At 53.3% G+C, this 16,922-nt stretch overlaps 1 protein-coding gene across 1 annotated transcript in view; it reads right to left on the bottom strand.

Moving 5' to 3' along the window:
• Positions 1-16,922, bottom strand: part of LOC142923449 (uncharacterized) — a gene marked incomplete at its 3' end in the record, with an annotated part of 52,288 nt that overhangs the window by 10,473 nt on the left and 24,893 nt on the right. The window contains exons 3-5 of the mRNA XM_076064563.1: positions 16,662-16,891; positions 12,766-12,886; positions 2,913-3,137 (exon numbers count right to left, since the gene is read on the bottom strand). Coding sequence (XP_075920678.1) covers positions 2,913-3,137; positions 12,766-12,886; positions 16,662-16,891 — 576 coding nt within the window. The remainder of the gene's footprint in view (positions 1-2,912; positions 3,138-12,765; positions 12,887-16,661; positions 16,892-16,922) is intronic.

The following is a 16,922-nucleotide window of genomic DNA, read 5'->3' as shown; positions in this document are numbered from 1 at the left end:
CACTGTTACACTCACTGTTACACTCACTCACTGTTACACTCACTCACTGTAACACTCACTCACTGTTACACTCACTGTTACCCTCACTGTTACACTCACTCACTGTTACACTCACTGTTACACTCACTGTTACACTCACTCACTGTTACACTCACTGTTACACTCACTCACTGTTACACTCACTCACTGTTACACTCACTGTTACACTCACTGTTACACTCAATCACTGTTACACTCACTGTTACACTCACTCACTGTAACACTCACTGTTACACTCACTCACTGTTACACTCACTCACTGTTACACTCACTCACTCACCCACCCACCCACTCACCCACCCACCCACTCACTCACCCACTCACTCACTCACGCACCCACTCACTCACCCACTCACTCACCCACCCACTCACTCACCCACTCACTCACCCACCCACTCACCCACCCACTCACTCACCCACCCACTCACTCACCCACTCACTCACCCACTCACCCACTCACTCACCCACTCACTCACTCACCCACTCACTCACGCACCCACTCACTCACCCACTCACTCACCCACCCACTCACTCACCCACTCACTCACCCACCCACTCACCCACCCACTCACTCACCCACCCACTCACTCACCCACTCACTCACCCACCCACTCACCCACTCACTCACCCACTCACTCACTCACCCACTCACTCACTCACTCACCCACTCACCCACCCACCCACTCACCCACCCACCCACTCACCCACCCACCCACCCACTCACTCACTCACCCACTCACCCACTCACCCACCCACCCACCCACTCACTCACCCACCCACCCACTCACTCACTCACCCACTCACCCACTCACTCACCCACTCACCCACCCACTCACCCACTCACTCACTCACTCACTCACCCACTCACTCACCCACTCACTCACCCACCCACCCACTCACCCACTCACTCACCCACTCACTCACTCACTCAACCACTCACTCACTCACTCACCCACCCACCCACTCACCCACTCACTCACCCACCCACTCACTCACTCACCCACTCACTCACTCACCCACCCACTCACTCACCCACCCACCCACTCACTCACCCACTCACTCACCCACTCACTTACTCACCCACTCACCCACCCACCCACTCACTAACCCACTCACCCACCCACTCACTCATCCACTCACTCACCCACCCACCCACCCACTCACTAACCCACTCACCCACCCACTAACCCACCCACCCACTCACTCACCCACCCACCCACCCACTAACCCACCCACCCACCCACTCACCCACCCACTCACCCACCCACCCACTCACTAACCCACTCACCCACTCACCCACTCACTCACCCACTCACTCACCCACCCACCCACTCACTAACCCACTCACCCACTCACTCACTCACCCACTCACCCACTCACTCACCCACTCACTCACTCACCCACTCACTGACCCACTCACTCACTCACCCACTCACTCACCCACCCACTCACCCACTCACTCACCCACTCACTCACTCACTCACCCACTCACTCACTCACCCACTCACTGACCCACTCACTCACTCACCCACTCACTCACCCACTCACTCACCCACTCACTCACCCACCCACTCACTCACTCACCCACTCACTCACCCACCCACTCACCCACTCACTCACTCACTCACCCACTCACTCACTCACCCACTCACTGACCCACTCACTCACTCACCCACTCACTCACCCACTCACTCACCCACTCACTCACCCACCCACTCACTCACTCACCCACTCACTCACCCACTCACTCACCCACTCACTCACCCACCCACTCACCCACTCACCCACTCACCCACCCACCCACCCACTCACCCACTCACTCACCCACTCACCGCCTCACTCACCCACCCACTCACTCACCCACTCACTCACCCACCCACTCACCCACTCACTAACCCACCCACTCACGCACTCACTCACCCACCCACCCACCCACTCACCCACTCACTCATCCACTCACCCACTAACCCACTCACTAACCCACTCACTCACTCACCCACTCACCCACCCACTCACCCACTCACTCACCCACCCACTCACTCACCCACTCACCCACTCACCCACCCACTCACCCACTCACTCACCCACTCACTCACCCACCCACCCACTCACTAACCCACTCACCCACTCACCCACTCACCCACCCACCCACCCACTCACCCACTCACCCACTCACCCACCCACCCACTCACTAACCCACTCACCCACTCACCCACTCACCCACTCACTCACTAACCCACTCACCCACTCACCCACTCACCCACTCACCCATTCACCCACCCACCCACCCACTCACCGCCTGCTCAAGCTGGTGCAGCTGCTGGTGCTTGTGAGCTGGTGAGTCGTTGTTGTTGTTGTTGTTGTTGCTGGGGGTGAGCAGGGTGAGCGTGGCGCTCACCCTGCTCACCCACTCACTCATCCACTCACCCACTCACCCAGTCACCCACTCACCCACTCACCCACCCACTCACTCACTCACCCACTCACCCACTCACCCAGTCACCCACTCACCCACTCACCCACCCACCCACCCACTCACCCACTCACCCACCCACCCACCCACTCACTCACCCACTCACCCACTCACCCACCCACCCACTCACTCACCCACTCACCCACCCACTCACTCACCCACCCACGCACTCACCCACTCACTCACCCACCCACTAACCCACCCACTAACCCACCCACCCACTCACCGCCTGCTCAAGCTGGTGCAGCTGCTGGTGCTTGTGAGCTGGTGAGTCGTTGTTGTTGTTGCTGGGGGTGAGCAGGGTGAGCGTGGCGCTCACCCTGCTCACCCACTCACTCATCCACTCACCCACTCACTCACTCACTCACCCACTTACTCACCCACCCACTCACCCACCCACCCACTCACCGCCTGCTCAAGCTGGTGTAGCTGCTCACGCTTGTGAGCTGGTGAGTCGTTGTTGTTGTTGTTGTTGGGGGTGAGCAGGGTGAGCGTGGCGCTCACCCTGCTCACCCACTCCTCAGTGCAGCTCTTCAGCTGCAGATCGCCCATGGACGAGCGAGCCAGGGAGATGGACGCCTCCTCGACTGGGTCGTCCACTCCCTCCTGGGGACGACTCAACATGCTGTGGTGGTGGTGGTGATGGTGGTGGTGGTGATGGTGGTGATGGAGGTGGTGGTGGTGGTGATGGTGAGGGTGGTGATGGTGGTGGTGGTGGTGATGGTGGTGATGGAGGTGGTGGTGGTGGTGGTGGTGATGGTGAGGGTGGTGATGGTGGTGGTGGTGGTGATGGTGGTGGTGGTGGTGGTGAGGGTGGTGATGGTGGTGAGGGTGGTGACGGTGGTGGTGGTGATGGTGGTGGTGATGGTGATGGTGGTGGAGGGGGTGGTGGAGGTGGTGGTGGAGGTGGTGGTGGTGGTGATGATGGTGGTGGTGATGGTGGTGGTGGAGGTGGTGGTGGTGGGGGTGGTGGTGGTGATGGTGATGGTGGAGGGGGTGGTGGAGGTGGTGATGGTGATGGTGGTGGTGGTGATGGTGGTGGTGATGGTGGTGGTGATGGTGGTGGGGGTGGTGGTGGTGGTGGTGGAGGTGGTGGTGATGGTGGGGGTGGTGGTGGTGGTGGTGGTGGTGGTGGTGATGGTGGTGATGGTGGTGGTGATGGTGGTGGTGATGGTGGTGGGGGTGGTGGTGGTGGTGGTGGAGGTGGTGGTGGTGGTGGGGGTGGTGGTGGTGGTGGTGAGGGTGGTGGTGGTGATGGTGGTGGTGGTGGTGAGGGTGGTGACGGTGGTGGTGGTGATGGTGGTGGTGATGGTGATGGTGGTGGTGGTGGAGGGGGTGGTGGAGGTGGTGGTGGTGGGGGTGGTGGTGGTGATGGTGATGGTGGAGGGGGTGGTGGAGGTGGTGATGGTGGTGGTGGTGATGGTGGTGGTGATGGTGGTGGTGATGGTGGTGGGGGTGGTGGTGGTGGTGGTGGTGATGGTGGTGGGTGGTGGTGGTGGTGGTGGTGGTGGTGGTGTGGTGGTGGTGGTGGTGGTGGTGGTGGTGGTGGTGGTGGTGGTGGTGGTGGTGGTGGTGGTGGTGGTGGAGGTGGTGGGGTGGTGGTGGTGGTGGGGGTGGTGGTGATGGTGGTGGTGGTGAGGGTGGTGGTGGTGATGGTGGTGGTGGTGGTGGTGGGGGTGATGGTGGTGATGGTGGTGGTGGTGAGGGTGGTGGTGGTGATGGTGGTGGTGGTGGTGAGGGTGGTGACGGTGGTGGTGGTGATGGTGGTGGTGATGGTGATGGTGGTGGTGGTGGTGGTGGAGGGGGTGGTGGAGGTGGTGGTGGAGGTGGTGGTGGTGGTGATGGTGGTGGTGGAGGTGGTGGTGGTGGGGGTGGTGGTGGTGATGGTGATGGTGGAGGGGGTGGTGGAGGTGGTGATGGTGATGGTGGTGGTGGTGATGGTGGTGGTGATGGTGGTGGTGATGGTGGTGGGGGTGGTGGTGGTGGTGGTGGTGGGGGTGGTGGTGGTGGGGGTGGTGGTGGTGGTGGTGGTGGTGGAGGTGGTGGTGGTGGTGGTGGTGGTGGAGGTGGTGGTGGTGGTGATGGTGGTGGGGGTGATGGTGATGGTGGTGGTGGTGATGGTGGTGGTGGTGGTGATGGTGGTGGTGGTGGTGGGGGTGATGGTGGTTGTGGTGGTGGTGATGGTGGTGGTGATGGTGGTGGTGGTGGTGATGGTGGTGGTGGGGGTGGTGGTGGTGGTGGGGGTGGTGGTGGTGGTGGTGGGGGTGAAGGTGGTGGTGGTGGGGGTGGTGATGGTGGTTGTGGTGATGGTGGGGGTGGTGAAGGTGGTGATGGTTAAACTGTGTTATCAGCTTCATCATCAGCATCATCATCAGCAGCAGCAACATCACCACCAATTAGAGTGTCTGCGAGTGTGTGTCTGTGTGTGTGTCTGTGTGTGTGTCTGTGTGTGTGTCTGTGTGTGTGTCTGTGTGTGTCACTGTGTGTGTGTGTCACTGTGTGTGTGTGTCACTGTGTGTGTGTGTGTCACTGTGTGTGTCACTGTGTGTGTGTCACTGTGTGTGTCACTGTGTGTGTGTCACTGTGTGTGTGTGTGTGTCACTGTGTGTGTCACTGTGTGTGTGTGACTGTGTGACTGTATGTGTATGTGTGTGTTTCACTGTGTGTGTGTCACTGTGTGTGTCACTGTGTGTGTGTGTCACTGTGTGTGTCACTGTGTGTGTGTCACTGTGTGTGTCACTGTGTGTGTGTCACTGTGTGTGTGTCACTGTGTGTGTCACTGTGTGTGTGTCACTGTGTGTGTCACTGTGTGTGTGTCACTGTGTGTGTGTCACTGTGTGTGTGTCACTGTGTGTGTCACTGTGTGTGTGTCACTGTGTGTGTGTCACTGTGTGTATGTGTGTCACTGTGTGTGTGTCACTGAGTGTGTGTCACTGTGTGTGTGTCACTGTATGTGTGTGTGTCACTGTATGTGTATGTGTGTGTGTCACTGTGTGTGTATGTGTGTGTGACACTGAGTGTGTATGTGTGTGAGTGTCATTGTATGTGTATGTGTGTGTGTCACTGTGTGTGTATGTGTGTGTGTCACTGTGTGTGTATGTGTGTGTGACACTGTATGTGTATGTGTGAGTGACACTGTATGTGTATGTGTGTGTGACACTGTGTGTGTATGTGTATGTGTGTGTGTCACTGTATGTGTATGTGTGAGTGACACTGTATGTGTATGTGTGTGTGTCACTGTATGTGTATGTGTGTGTGACACTGTGTGTGTATGTGTGTGTGACACTGTGTGTGTATGTGTGTGTGTCACTGTATGTGTATGTGTGTGTGACACTGTGTGTGTATGTGTGTGTGACACTGTGTGTGTATGTGTGTGTGTCACTGTATGTGTATGTGTGTGTGACACTGTGTGTGTATGTGTGTGTGTCACTGTGTGTGTATGTGTGTGTGTCACTGTATGTGTATGTGTGTGTGACACTGTGTGTGTATGTGTGTGTGTCACTTTATGTGTATGTGTGTGTGACACTGTATGTGTATGTGTGTGTCACTGTGTATGTGTGTGTGTCACTGTATGTGTGTGTGTGTCACTGTATGAGTGTCACTGTGACACTGAGTGTGCTACTCCTCACAGCTGCTCCCAGTCTTTCTCTCTCTGCTGGGCCCTGTCTCGGCACTGTGTGTGTGTCACTGTGTGTGTCACTGTGTGTGTGTCACTGTGTGTGTGTCACTGTATGTGTATGTATGTGTGTCACTGTATGTGTATGTATGTGTATGTGTGTCACTGTGTGAGTGACACTGTATGTGTATGTGTGTGTGACACTGAGTGTGCTACTCCTCACAGCTGCTCCCAGTCTTTCTCTCTCCGCTGGGCCCTGTCTCGGCACTGTGTGTGTGTCACTGTGTGTGTCACTGTGTGTGTGTCACTGTGTGTGTGTCACTGTGTGTGTGTCACTGTATGTGTATGTATGTGTGTCACTGTGTGAGTGACACTGTGTGTGTGTATGTGTATGTGTGTCACTGTGTGTGTATGTGTGTGTGTCACTGTGTCACTGTGTGTGTGTCACTGTGTGTGTGTCACTGTGACACTGAGTGTGCTACTCCTCACAGCTGCTCCCAGTCTTTCTCTCTCCGCTGGGCCCTGTCTCGCACTGTGTGTGTCACTGTATGTGTATGTGTGTGTGTCACTGTGTGTGTATGTGTGTGTGTCACTGTGTGTGTCACTGTGTGTGTCACTGTGTGTGTGTCACTGTGTGTGTCACTGTGTGTGTGTGTGTGTCACTGTATGAGTGTCACTGTGTGTGTCACTGTATGTGTATGTGTGTGTGTCACTGTGTGTGTCACTGTGTCACTGAGTGTGCTACTCCTCACAGCTGCTCCCAGTCTTTCTCTCTCTGCTGGGCCCTGTCTCGCACTGTGTGTGTGTCACTGTGTCACTGTGTGTGTCACTGTGTGTGTCACTGTGTGAGTGACACTGAGTGTGCTACTCCTCACAGCTGCTCCCAGTCTTTCTCTCTCCGCTGGGCCCTGTCTCGGCAGTGTGTGTGTCACTGTGTGTGTGTCACTGTGTGTGTGTCACTGTGTCACTGTGTGTGTCACTGTGACACTGAGTGTGCTACTCCTCACAGCTGCTCCCAGTCTTTCTCTCTCTGCTGGGCCCTCTCTCGCACTGTGTGTGTCACTGTGTGTGTCACTGTGTGTGTCACTGTGTGTGTGTGTCACTGTGACACTGAGTGTGCTACTCCTCACAGCTGCTCCCAGTCTTTCTCTCTCTGCTGGGCCCTCTCTCGCCACTGTGTGTGTCACTGTGTGTGTGTGTGTGTCACTGTGTTTGTGTGTCACTGTATGTGTATGTGTGTGTGTCACTGTATGTGTATGTGTGTGTGTCACTGTATGTGTATGTGTGTGTGTCACTGTATGTGTATGTGTGTGTGTCACTGTGTGTGTGTCACTGTGTGTGTCACTGTGTGTGTCACTGTATGTGTATGTGTGTGTGTCACTGTATGTGTATGTGTGTGTGTCACTGTGTGTATGTGTGTGTGTGTCACTGTGTGTGTCACTGTGTGTGTCACTGTGTGTGTCACTGTGTGTGTGTCACTGTATGTGTGTCACTGTATGTGTCACTGTGTGTGTCACTGTGTGTGTCACTGTGTGTGTGTCACTGTGTGTGTGTCACTGTATGTGTGTCACTGTATGTGTCACTGTGTGTGTCACTGTGTGTGTGTCACTGTATGTGTGTAACTGTATGTGTCACTGTGTGTGTCACTGTGTGTGTGTCACTGTGTGTGTGTCACTGTATGTGTATGTGTGTGTGTCACTGTGTGTGTGTCACTGTGTGTGTGTCACTGTGTGTGTCACTGTGTGTGTCACTGTGTGTGTGTCACTGTGTGTGTCACTGTATGTGTATGTGTGTGTGACACTGTATGTGTGTGACACTGTATGTGTATGTGTGTGTGACACTGTATGTGTATGTGTGTCACTGTGTGTGACACTGTATGTGTATGTGTGTGTGACACTGTATGTGTATGTGTGTGTGACACTGTATGTGTGTGTGTCACTGTGTGTGTGTATGTGTGTGTGTCACTGTGTGTGTATGTGTGTGTCACTGTGTGTGTCACTGTGTGTGTCACTGTATGTGTATGTGTGTGTGTCACTGTATGTGTATGTGTGTGTGACACTGTATGTGTATGTGTGTGTGTCACTGTATGTGTATGTGTGTGTGACACTGTATGTGTCACTGTGTGTGTCACTGTATGTGTATGTGTGTGTGTCACTGTATGTGTATGTGTGAGTGTCACTGTGTGTGTGTCACTGTGTGTGTCACTGTGTGTGTGACACTGTGTGTGTCACTGTGTGTGTGTCACTGTGTGTGTCACTGTATGTGTCACTGTGTGTGTGTCACTGTATGTGTATGTGTGTGTGTCACTGTATGTGTATGTGTGTGTGACACTGTATGTGTATGTGTGTGTGTCACTGTATGTGTGTGTGTGTCACTGTATGTGTGTGTGTGTGTGTCACTGTATGTGTATGTGTGAGTGACACTGTATGTGTATGTGTGTGTGTCACTGTATGTGTATGTGTGTGTGTCACTGTATGTGTATGTGTGTGTGTCACTGTATGTGTATGTGTGTGTGTCACTGTATGTGTATGTGTGTGTGACACTGTGTGTGTATGTGTGTGTGTCACTGTATGTGTATGTGTGAGTGACACTGAGTGTGTATGTGTGTGTGTCACTGTATGTGTATGTGTGTGTGTGTGACACTGTGTGTGACACTGTGTGTGACACTGTGTGTGTGTCACTGTGTGTGTCACTGTGTGTGTCACTGTGTGTGTGTCACTGTGTGTGTGTCACTGTGTGTGTCACTGTATGTGTGTGTGTCACTGTATGTGTCACTGTGTGTGTCACTGTATGTGTCACTGTGTGTGTCACTGTGTGTGTCACTGTGTGTGTGTCACTGTGTGTGTCACTGTGTGTGTGACACTGTGTGTGTATGTGTGTGTGTGTGACACTGTGTGTGACACTGTGTGTGACACTGTGTGTGTGTCACTGTGTGTGTGTCACTGTGTGTGTCACTGTGTGTGTCACTGTGTGTGTGTCACTGTGTGTCTGTCACTGTGTGTGTCACTGTATGTGTATGTGTGTGTGTCACTGTGTGTGTGACACTGTGTGTGTGACACTGTGTGTGTGTCACTGTGTGTGTGTCACTGTGTGTGTCACTGTGTGTGTGTCACTGTGTGTGTCACTGTGTGTGTGACACTGTGTGTGTCACTGTGTGTGTGTCACTGTGTGTGTGTCACTGTGTGTGTGTGTCACTGTGTGTGTCACTGTGTGTGTGTCACTGTATGTGTCACTGTGTGTGTGTCACTGTGTGTGTCACTGTGTGTGTCACTGTGTGTGTGTCACTGTGTGTGTCACTGTGTGTGTGTCACTGTGTGTGTCACTGTGTGTGTGTCACTGTGTGTGTCACTGTGTGTGTGTCACTGTATGTGTCACTGTGTGTGTGTCACTGTGTGTGTCACTGTGTGTGTCACTGTGTGTGTGTCACTGTGTGTGTCACTGTGTGTGTGTCACTGTATGTGTCACTGTGTGTGTGTCACTGTGTGTGTCACTGTGTGTGTGTCACTGTATGTGTCACTGTGTGTCACTGTGTGTGTGTCACTGTGTGTGTCACTGTGTGTGTCACTGTGTGTGTGTCACTGTGTGTGTCACTGTGTGTGTGTCACTGTATGTGTCACTGTGTGTGTCACTGTGTGTGTGTCACTGTGTGTGTCACTGTGTGTGTCACTGTGTGTGTGTCACTGTGTGTGTCACTGTGTGTGTGTCACTGTGTGTGTCACTGTGTGTGTCACTGTGTGTGTGTCACTGTGTGTGTGTCACTGTGTGTGTGACACTGTGTGTGTGTCACTGTGTGTGTCACTGTGTGTGTCACTGTGTCACTGTATGTGTATGTGTGTGTGACACTGTATGTGTATGTGTGTGTGACACTGTATGTGTATGTGTGTGTGTCACTGTATGTGTATGTGTGAGTGACACTGTATGTGTATGTGTGAGTGACACTGTATGTGTATGTGTGTGTGTCACTGTATGTGTATGTGTGTGTGACACTGTATGTGTATGTGTGTGTGACACTGTATGTGTATGTGTGTCACTGTGTGTGTGTCACTGTGTGAGTGACACTGAGTGTGCTACTCCTCACAGCTGCTCCCAGTCTTTCTCTCTCTGCTGGGCCCTCTCACGGCACTGTGTGTGTGTCACTGTGTGTCACTGTGTGACACTGTGTGTGTGTCACTGTGTGTGTGTCACTGTGTGTGTGTCACTGTATGTGTATGTGTGTGTGTATGTGTGTGTGTCACTGTATGTGTATGTGTGTGAGTGACACTGTATGTGTATGTGTGAGTGTCACTGTATGTGTATGTGTGTGTGTCACTGTGTGTGTGTCACTGTATGTGTATGTGTGTCACTGTATGTGTATGTGTGTCACTGTGACACTGAGTGTGTGTGTCACTGTGTGTGTGTCACTGTATGTGTGTCACTGTGTGTGTGACACTGTATGTGTATGTGTGTGTGACACTGTATGTGTATGTGTGTGTGACACTGTATGTGTATGTGTGTGTGACACTGAGTGTGTATGTGTGTGTGTCACTGTGTGTGTGTCACTGTGTGTGTATGTGTGAGTGACACTGAGTGTGTATGTGTGTGTGACACTGTATGTGTATGTGTGTGTGTCACTGTATGTGTATGTGTGAGTGACACTGTATGTGTATGTGTATGTGACACTGTATGTGTATGTGTGAGTGACACTGTATGTGTATGTGTGTGTGTCACTGTATGTGTGTGTGTCACTGTATGTGTATGTGTGTGTGTCACTGTATGTGTATGTGTGTGTGTCACTGTATGTGTATGTGTGAGTGACACTGAGTGTGTATGTGTGTGTGTCACTGTATGTGTATGTGTGTGTGTCACTGTATGTGTATGTGTGAGTGACACTGAGTGTGTATGTGTGTGTGTCACTGTATGTGTATGTGTGTGTGACACTGTGTGTGTGTCACTGTGTGTGTGTCACTGTGTGTGTGTGTCACTGTGTGAGTGACACTGAGTGTGCTACTCCTCACAGCTGCTCCCAGTCTTTCTCTCTCCGCTGGGCCCTGTCTCGGCACTGTGTGTGACACTGTGTGTGTCACTGTATGTGTATGTGTGAGTGACACTGTATGTGTATGTGTGTGTGTCACTGTATGTGTATGTGTGTGTGTCACTGTATGTGTATGTGTGTGTGTCACTGTATGTGTATGTGTGAGTGACACTGAGTGTGTATGTGTGTGTGTCACTGTATGTGTATGTGTGTGTGACACTGAGTGTGCTACTCCTCACAGCTGCTCCCAGTCTTTCTCTCTCTGCTGGGCCCTGTCTCGCACTGTGTGTGTGTCACTGTATGTGTATGTGTGTGTGTCACTGTGTATGTATGTGTGTGTGTCACTGTGTGTGTCACTGTGTGAGTGACACTGAGTGTGCTACTCCTCACAGCTGCTCCCAGTCTTTCTCTCTCTGCTGGGCCCTGTCTCGGCACTGTGTGTGTCACTGTGTGTGTCACTGTGTGTGTCACTGTGTGTGTATGTGTGTGTGTCACTGTGTGTGTATGTGTGTGTCACTGTGTGTGTCACTGTGTGTGTATGTGTGTGTGTCACTGTGTGTGACACTGTATGTGTATGTGTGTGTGACACTGTATGTGTATGTGTGTGTGTCACTGTGTCACTGTGTGTGTCACTGTGACACTGAGTGTGCTACTCCTCACAGCTGCTCCCAGTCTTTCTCTCTCTGCTGGGCCCTGTCTCAGCACGGTGTGTGTCACTGTGTGTGTCACTGTGTGTGTGTCACTGTGTGTGTCACTGTGTGTGTGTCACTGTGTGTGTCACTGTGTGTGTCACTGTGACACTGAGTGTGCTACTCCTCACAGCTGCTCCCAGTCTTTCTCTCTCTGCTGGGCCCTGTCTCGTCACTGTGTGTGTGTCACTGTGTGTGTATGTGTGTGTGTCACTGTGTGTGTGTCACTGTGTGTGTGTGTGACACTGTGTGTGTGTGACACTGAGTGTGTGTGTGTCACTGTGTGTGTCACTGTGACACTGAGTGTGCTACTCCTCACAGCTGCTCCCAGTCTTTCTCTCTCCGCTGGGCCCTGTCTCGGCACTGTGTGTGTGTCACTGTGTGTGTGTCACTGTGTGTGTGTCACTGTGTGTGTCACTGTGTGTGTCACTGTGTGTGTGTGTGTGTCACTGTGTGTGTGTCACTGTGTCACTGTATGTGTCACTGTGACACTGAGTGTGCTACTCCTCACAGCTGCTCCCAGTCTTTCTCTCTCCGCTGGGCCCTGTCTCGGCACTGTGTGTGTGTCACTGTGTGTGTCACTGTGTGTGTCACTGTGTCACTGTGTGTGTGTCACTGTGTGTGTGTCACTGTGTGTGTCACTGTGTGTGTCACTGTGTGTGTGTCACTGTGTGTGTCACTGTGTCACTGTGTGTGTGTCACTGTGTGTGTGTCACTGTGTGTGTCACTGTGTGTGTGTCACTGTGTGTGTTACTGTGTGTGTGTGTCACTGTGTGTGTGTCACTGTGTGTGTCACTGTGTGTGTCACTGTGACACTGAGTGTGCTACTCCTCACAGCTGCTCCCAGTCTTTCTCTCTCTGCTGGGCCCTGTCTCGGCACTGTGTGTGTGTCACTGTGTGTGTATGTGTGAGTGACACTGAGTGTGCTACTCCTCACAGCTGCTCCCAGTCTTTCTCTCTCTGCTGGGCCCTGTCTCGGCGCCTCTCCGCCAGTCTCTGCGGCCGACGCCGGCCCCCCAAACGGGGGCCACCCAGCGGGGCCTCCCCCGGGTCACCTCCTGCACGCACACACAGACAAAGGTCCCCCAGGTAGCCTCTAGCTGGGCTGTAGGGGCAAGTGCAGTGCTATAGTAGCGAGTAGCAGCACCAACTATGATGTACACACAAAGACAAAGGTACCCCCAGGTAGCCTCTAGCAGGGCTGTAGGGGCAAGTGCAGTGTTAGACACACACAGAGACAAAGGTACACCAGGTAGCCTCTAGCAGGGCTGTAGGGGCAAGTGCAGTGCTATAGTAGCGAGTAGCAGCACCAACTATGATGTACACACAGACAAAGCTCCCCCAGGTAGCCTCTAGCAGGGCTGTAGGGGCAAGTGCTGTGTTAGACACACAGACAAAGCTCCCCCAGGTAGCCTCTAGCAGGGCTGTAGGGGCAAGTGTAGTGTTAGACACACACAGACAAAGGTACCCCAGGTAGCCTCATGCTGGGCCTGTAGGGGCAAGTGTAGTGCTATAGTAGTGAGCAGCAGCACCAACTATGATGTACACACAGACAAAGGTACCCCCAGGTAGCCTCTAGCAGGGCTGTAGGGGCAAGTGTAGTGTTAGACACACACAGACAAAGGTACCCCCAGGTAGCCTCATGCTGGGCTGTAGGGGCAAGTGCAGTGTTAGACACACACAGAGACAAAGGTACCCCAGGTAGCCTCTAGCAGGGCCTGTAGGGGCAAGTGCAGTGTTAGACACACACAGACAAAGCTCCCCCAGGTAGCCTCTAGCAGGGCTGTAGGGGCAAGTGCAGTGTTAGACACACACAGAGACAAAGGTACACCAGGTAGCCTCTAGCAGGGCTGTAGGGGCAAGTGCAGTGCTATAGTAGCGAGTAGCAGCACAAACTATGATGTACACACAGACAAAGCTCCCCCAGGTAGCCTCTAGCAGGGCTGTAGGGGCAAGTGTAGTGTTAGACACACACAGACAAAGGTACCCCAGGTAGCCTCTAGCAGGGCGGTAGGGGCAAGTGCAGTGTTAGACACACACAGACAAAGCTCCCCCAGGTAGCCTCTAGCAGGGCTGTAGGGGCAAGTGCAGTGTTAGACACACACAGACAAAGGTACCCCAGGTAGCCTCTAGCAGGGGCAAGTGCAGTGTTAGACACACACAGACAAAGCTCCCCTAGGTAGCCTCTAGCAGGGGCAAGTGCAGTGTTAGACACACACAGACAAAGGTACCCCAGGTAGCCTCATGCTGGGCTGTAGGGGCAAGTGCAGTGTTAGACACACACAGACAAAGCTTCCCCAGGTAGCCTCTAGCACGGGCAAGTGCAGTGTTAGACACACACAAACAAAGCTCCCCCAGGTAGCCTCTAGCAGGGCTGTAGGGGCAAGTGCTGTGTTAGACACACACAGACAAAGCTCCCCCAGGTAGCCTCTAGCAGGGCTGTAGGGGCAAGTGCTGTGTTAGACACACACAGACAAAGCTCCCCCAGGTAGCCTCTAGCACGGGCAAGTGCAGTGTTAGAGACACACAGACAAAGCTCCCCCAGGTAGCCTCTAGCAGGGCGGTAGGGGCAAGTGCTGTGTTAGACACACACACAGACAAAGCTCCCCCTGGTAGCCTCTAGCAGGGGCTGTAGGGGCAAGTGCAGTGTTAGACACACACAGACAAAGGTACCCCAGGTAGCCTCTAGCAGGGCTGTAGGGGCAAGTGCTGTGTTAGACACACACAGACAAAGCTCCCCCAGGTAGCCTCTAGCAGGGCTGTAGGGGCAAGTGCTGTGTTAGACACACACAGACAAAGCTCCCCCAGGTAGCCTCTAGCAGGGCTGTAGGGGCAAGTGCAGTGTTAGACACACACAGACAAAGCTCCCCCAGGTAGCCTCTAGCAGGGCTGTAGGGGCAAGTGCAGTGTTAGACACACACAGACAAAGCTCCCCCAGGTAACCTCTAGCAGGGCTGTAGGGGCAAGTGCAGTGTTAGACACACAGACAAAGCTCCCCCAGGTAGCCTCTAGCAGGGCTGTAGGGGCAAGTGCAGTTAGACACACAGACAAAGCTCCCCCAGGTAGCCTCTAGCAGAGCTGTAGAGGCAAGTGTTGTGTTAGACACACACAGACAAAGCTCCCCCAGGTAGCCTCTAGCAGGGCTGTAGGGGCAAGTGCTGCACCTATGAAGGCTACCGGCACTGTGGCTACACACACAGAGGGGGTGGGTGGCCACCACCACGCCCGGCCGCCTTTGTCTCCCCCCCAGTGCTAGCGATGTTCACTACACCACTGCTACACCAGGTAGCACTCAGTTGAGGCTGAGTCGACCTAGGTGAGGCCCAGAACCGGTTCAACACCACCCACTCAACCACCCACTCAACCACTCACCCATCCACCCACTCACCCATCCACCCACTCACCCATCCACCCACTCACCCACCCACTCACCCAATCACCCACTCACCCACCCACTACCCCAATCACCCACCCACCCACTCACTCACCCACTCACCCACCCCACTCACCCACCCACTCACCCACTCACGCACTCACCCATCCACCCACTTACCCATCCACTCACTCACCCACTCACTCACCCACTCATTCACCCACCCACTCACCCAATCACCCACTCACCTACCCACTCACCCACCGACTCATTCACCCACCCACTCACCCAATCACCCACTCACCCACCCACTAACCCACTCACCCACCCACCCACTCACTCACCCACTCACCCACCCATTCACCTACCCACTCACCCACCCACTCACTCACCCACCCACCCACACGGCCATCGTGAGCCTGATTATGATGATGGTGATGATGATGGTGGTGGTGATGATGATGCTAATGATGATGATGGTGGTGCTGATGATGATGATGATGGTGGTGATGATGATATTGATGATGGTGCTGATGATGATGATGATGGTGCTGATGATGATGGTGCTGATGATGGTGATGATGATGATGATGTTGGTGATGACGATGATGGTGCTGATGATGGTGTTGGTGATGATGATGGTGGTGATGATGGTGGAGGTGCTGATGATGATGATGGTGTTGGTGATGATGGTGGTGCTGATGATGATGATGGTGTTGGTGATGATGATGATGGTGATGATGATGGTGGTGGTGCTGATGATGATGATGGTGATGATGATGGTGGTGGTGCTGATGATGATGATGCTGATGATGGTGATGATGATGGTGTTGGTGATGATGATGATGGTGGTGGTGCTGATGATGATGATGATGGTGGTGGTGATGGTGGTGGTGCTGATGATGATGATGGTGTTGGTGATGATGATGATGATGATGGTGTTGGTGCTGATGATGATGATGGTGGTGCTGATGGTGGTGCTGATGATGATGATGGTGTTGGTGCTGATGATGATGATGGTGGTGGTGATGGTGGTGCTGATGATGATGATGGTGTTGGTGATGATGATGATGGTGCTGATGATGATGGTGGTGCTGATGATGATGATGGTGTTGGTGATGATGATGATGATGGTGTTGGTGCTGATGATGATGATGGTGTTGGTGATGATGATGATGATGGTGGTGCTGATGATGATGATGGTGTTGGTGATGATGATGATGATGGTGGTGCTGATGATGATCATGATGGTGTTGGTGATGATGGTGCTGATGATGATGATGGTGCTGATGATGATGGTGTTGGTGGTGATGATGATGGTGATGATGATGATGATGGTGGTGATGATGATGCTGATGATGATGATGTTAGTGATGATGATGATGGTGGTGCTGATGATGATGATGATGGTGGTGCTGATGATGGTGATGGTGGTGCTGATGATGATGATGGTGGTCTACCAGCATCTGCAGCACATGTGACTTGAGGCTTGGAGTTTGTATTGGCGGGGCTGTGATGATGATCATCAGCATCATCAGCAGCATCATCAGCAGCGTCACCATCAGCAGTCGGAGGCTGAGATGAGGTGCAGGAGGAGGTGGAGTTGAGGACGACTCGAAAGGTGGACACCTCGCAGACCTCGTCAAGACTCTTGACCACCATCCGCTCAGCCACCACTCCCCGCTTGAACCTACAGCACCAACACCACCATCATCACCACC

The sequence above is a fragment of the Petromyzon marinus genome, unplaced genomic scaffold (assembly GCF_048934315.1).
Source record: "Petromyzon marinus isolate PM22_M1 ecotype Great Lakes invasive population unplaced genomic scaffold, UKy_Petmar_22M1.pri1.0 PM_Scaffold_521, whole genome shotgun sequence".
Taxonomy (NCBI): Eukaryota; Metazoa; Chordata; class Hyperoartia; order Petromyzontiformes; family Petromyzontidae; genus Petromyzon; species Petromyzon marinus.
The sequence above is the reverse complement of the archived record's forward strand: the minus strand, read 5'-3'. Positions and strand labels throughout refer to the sequence as shown.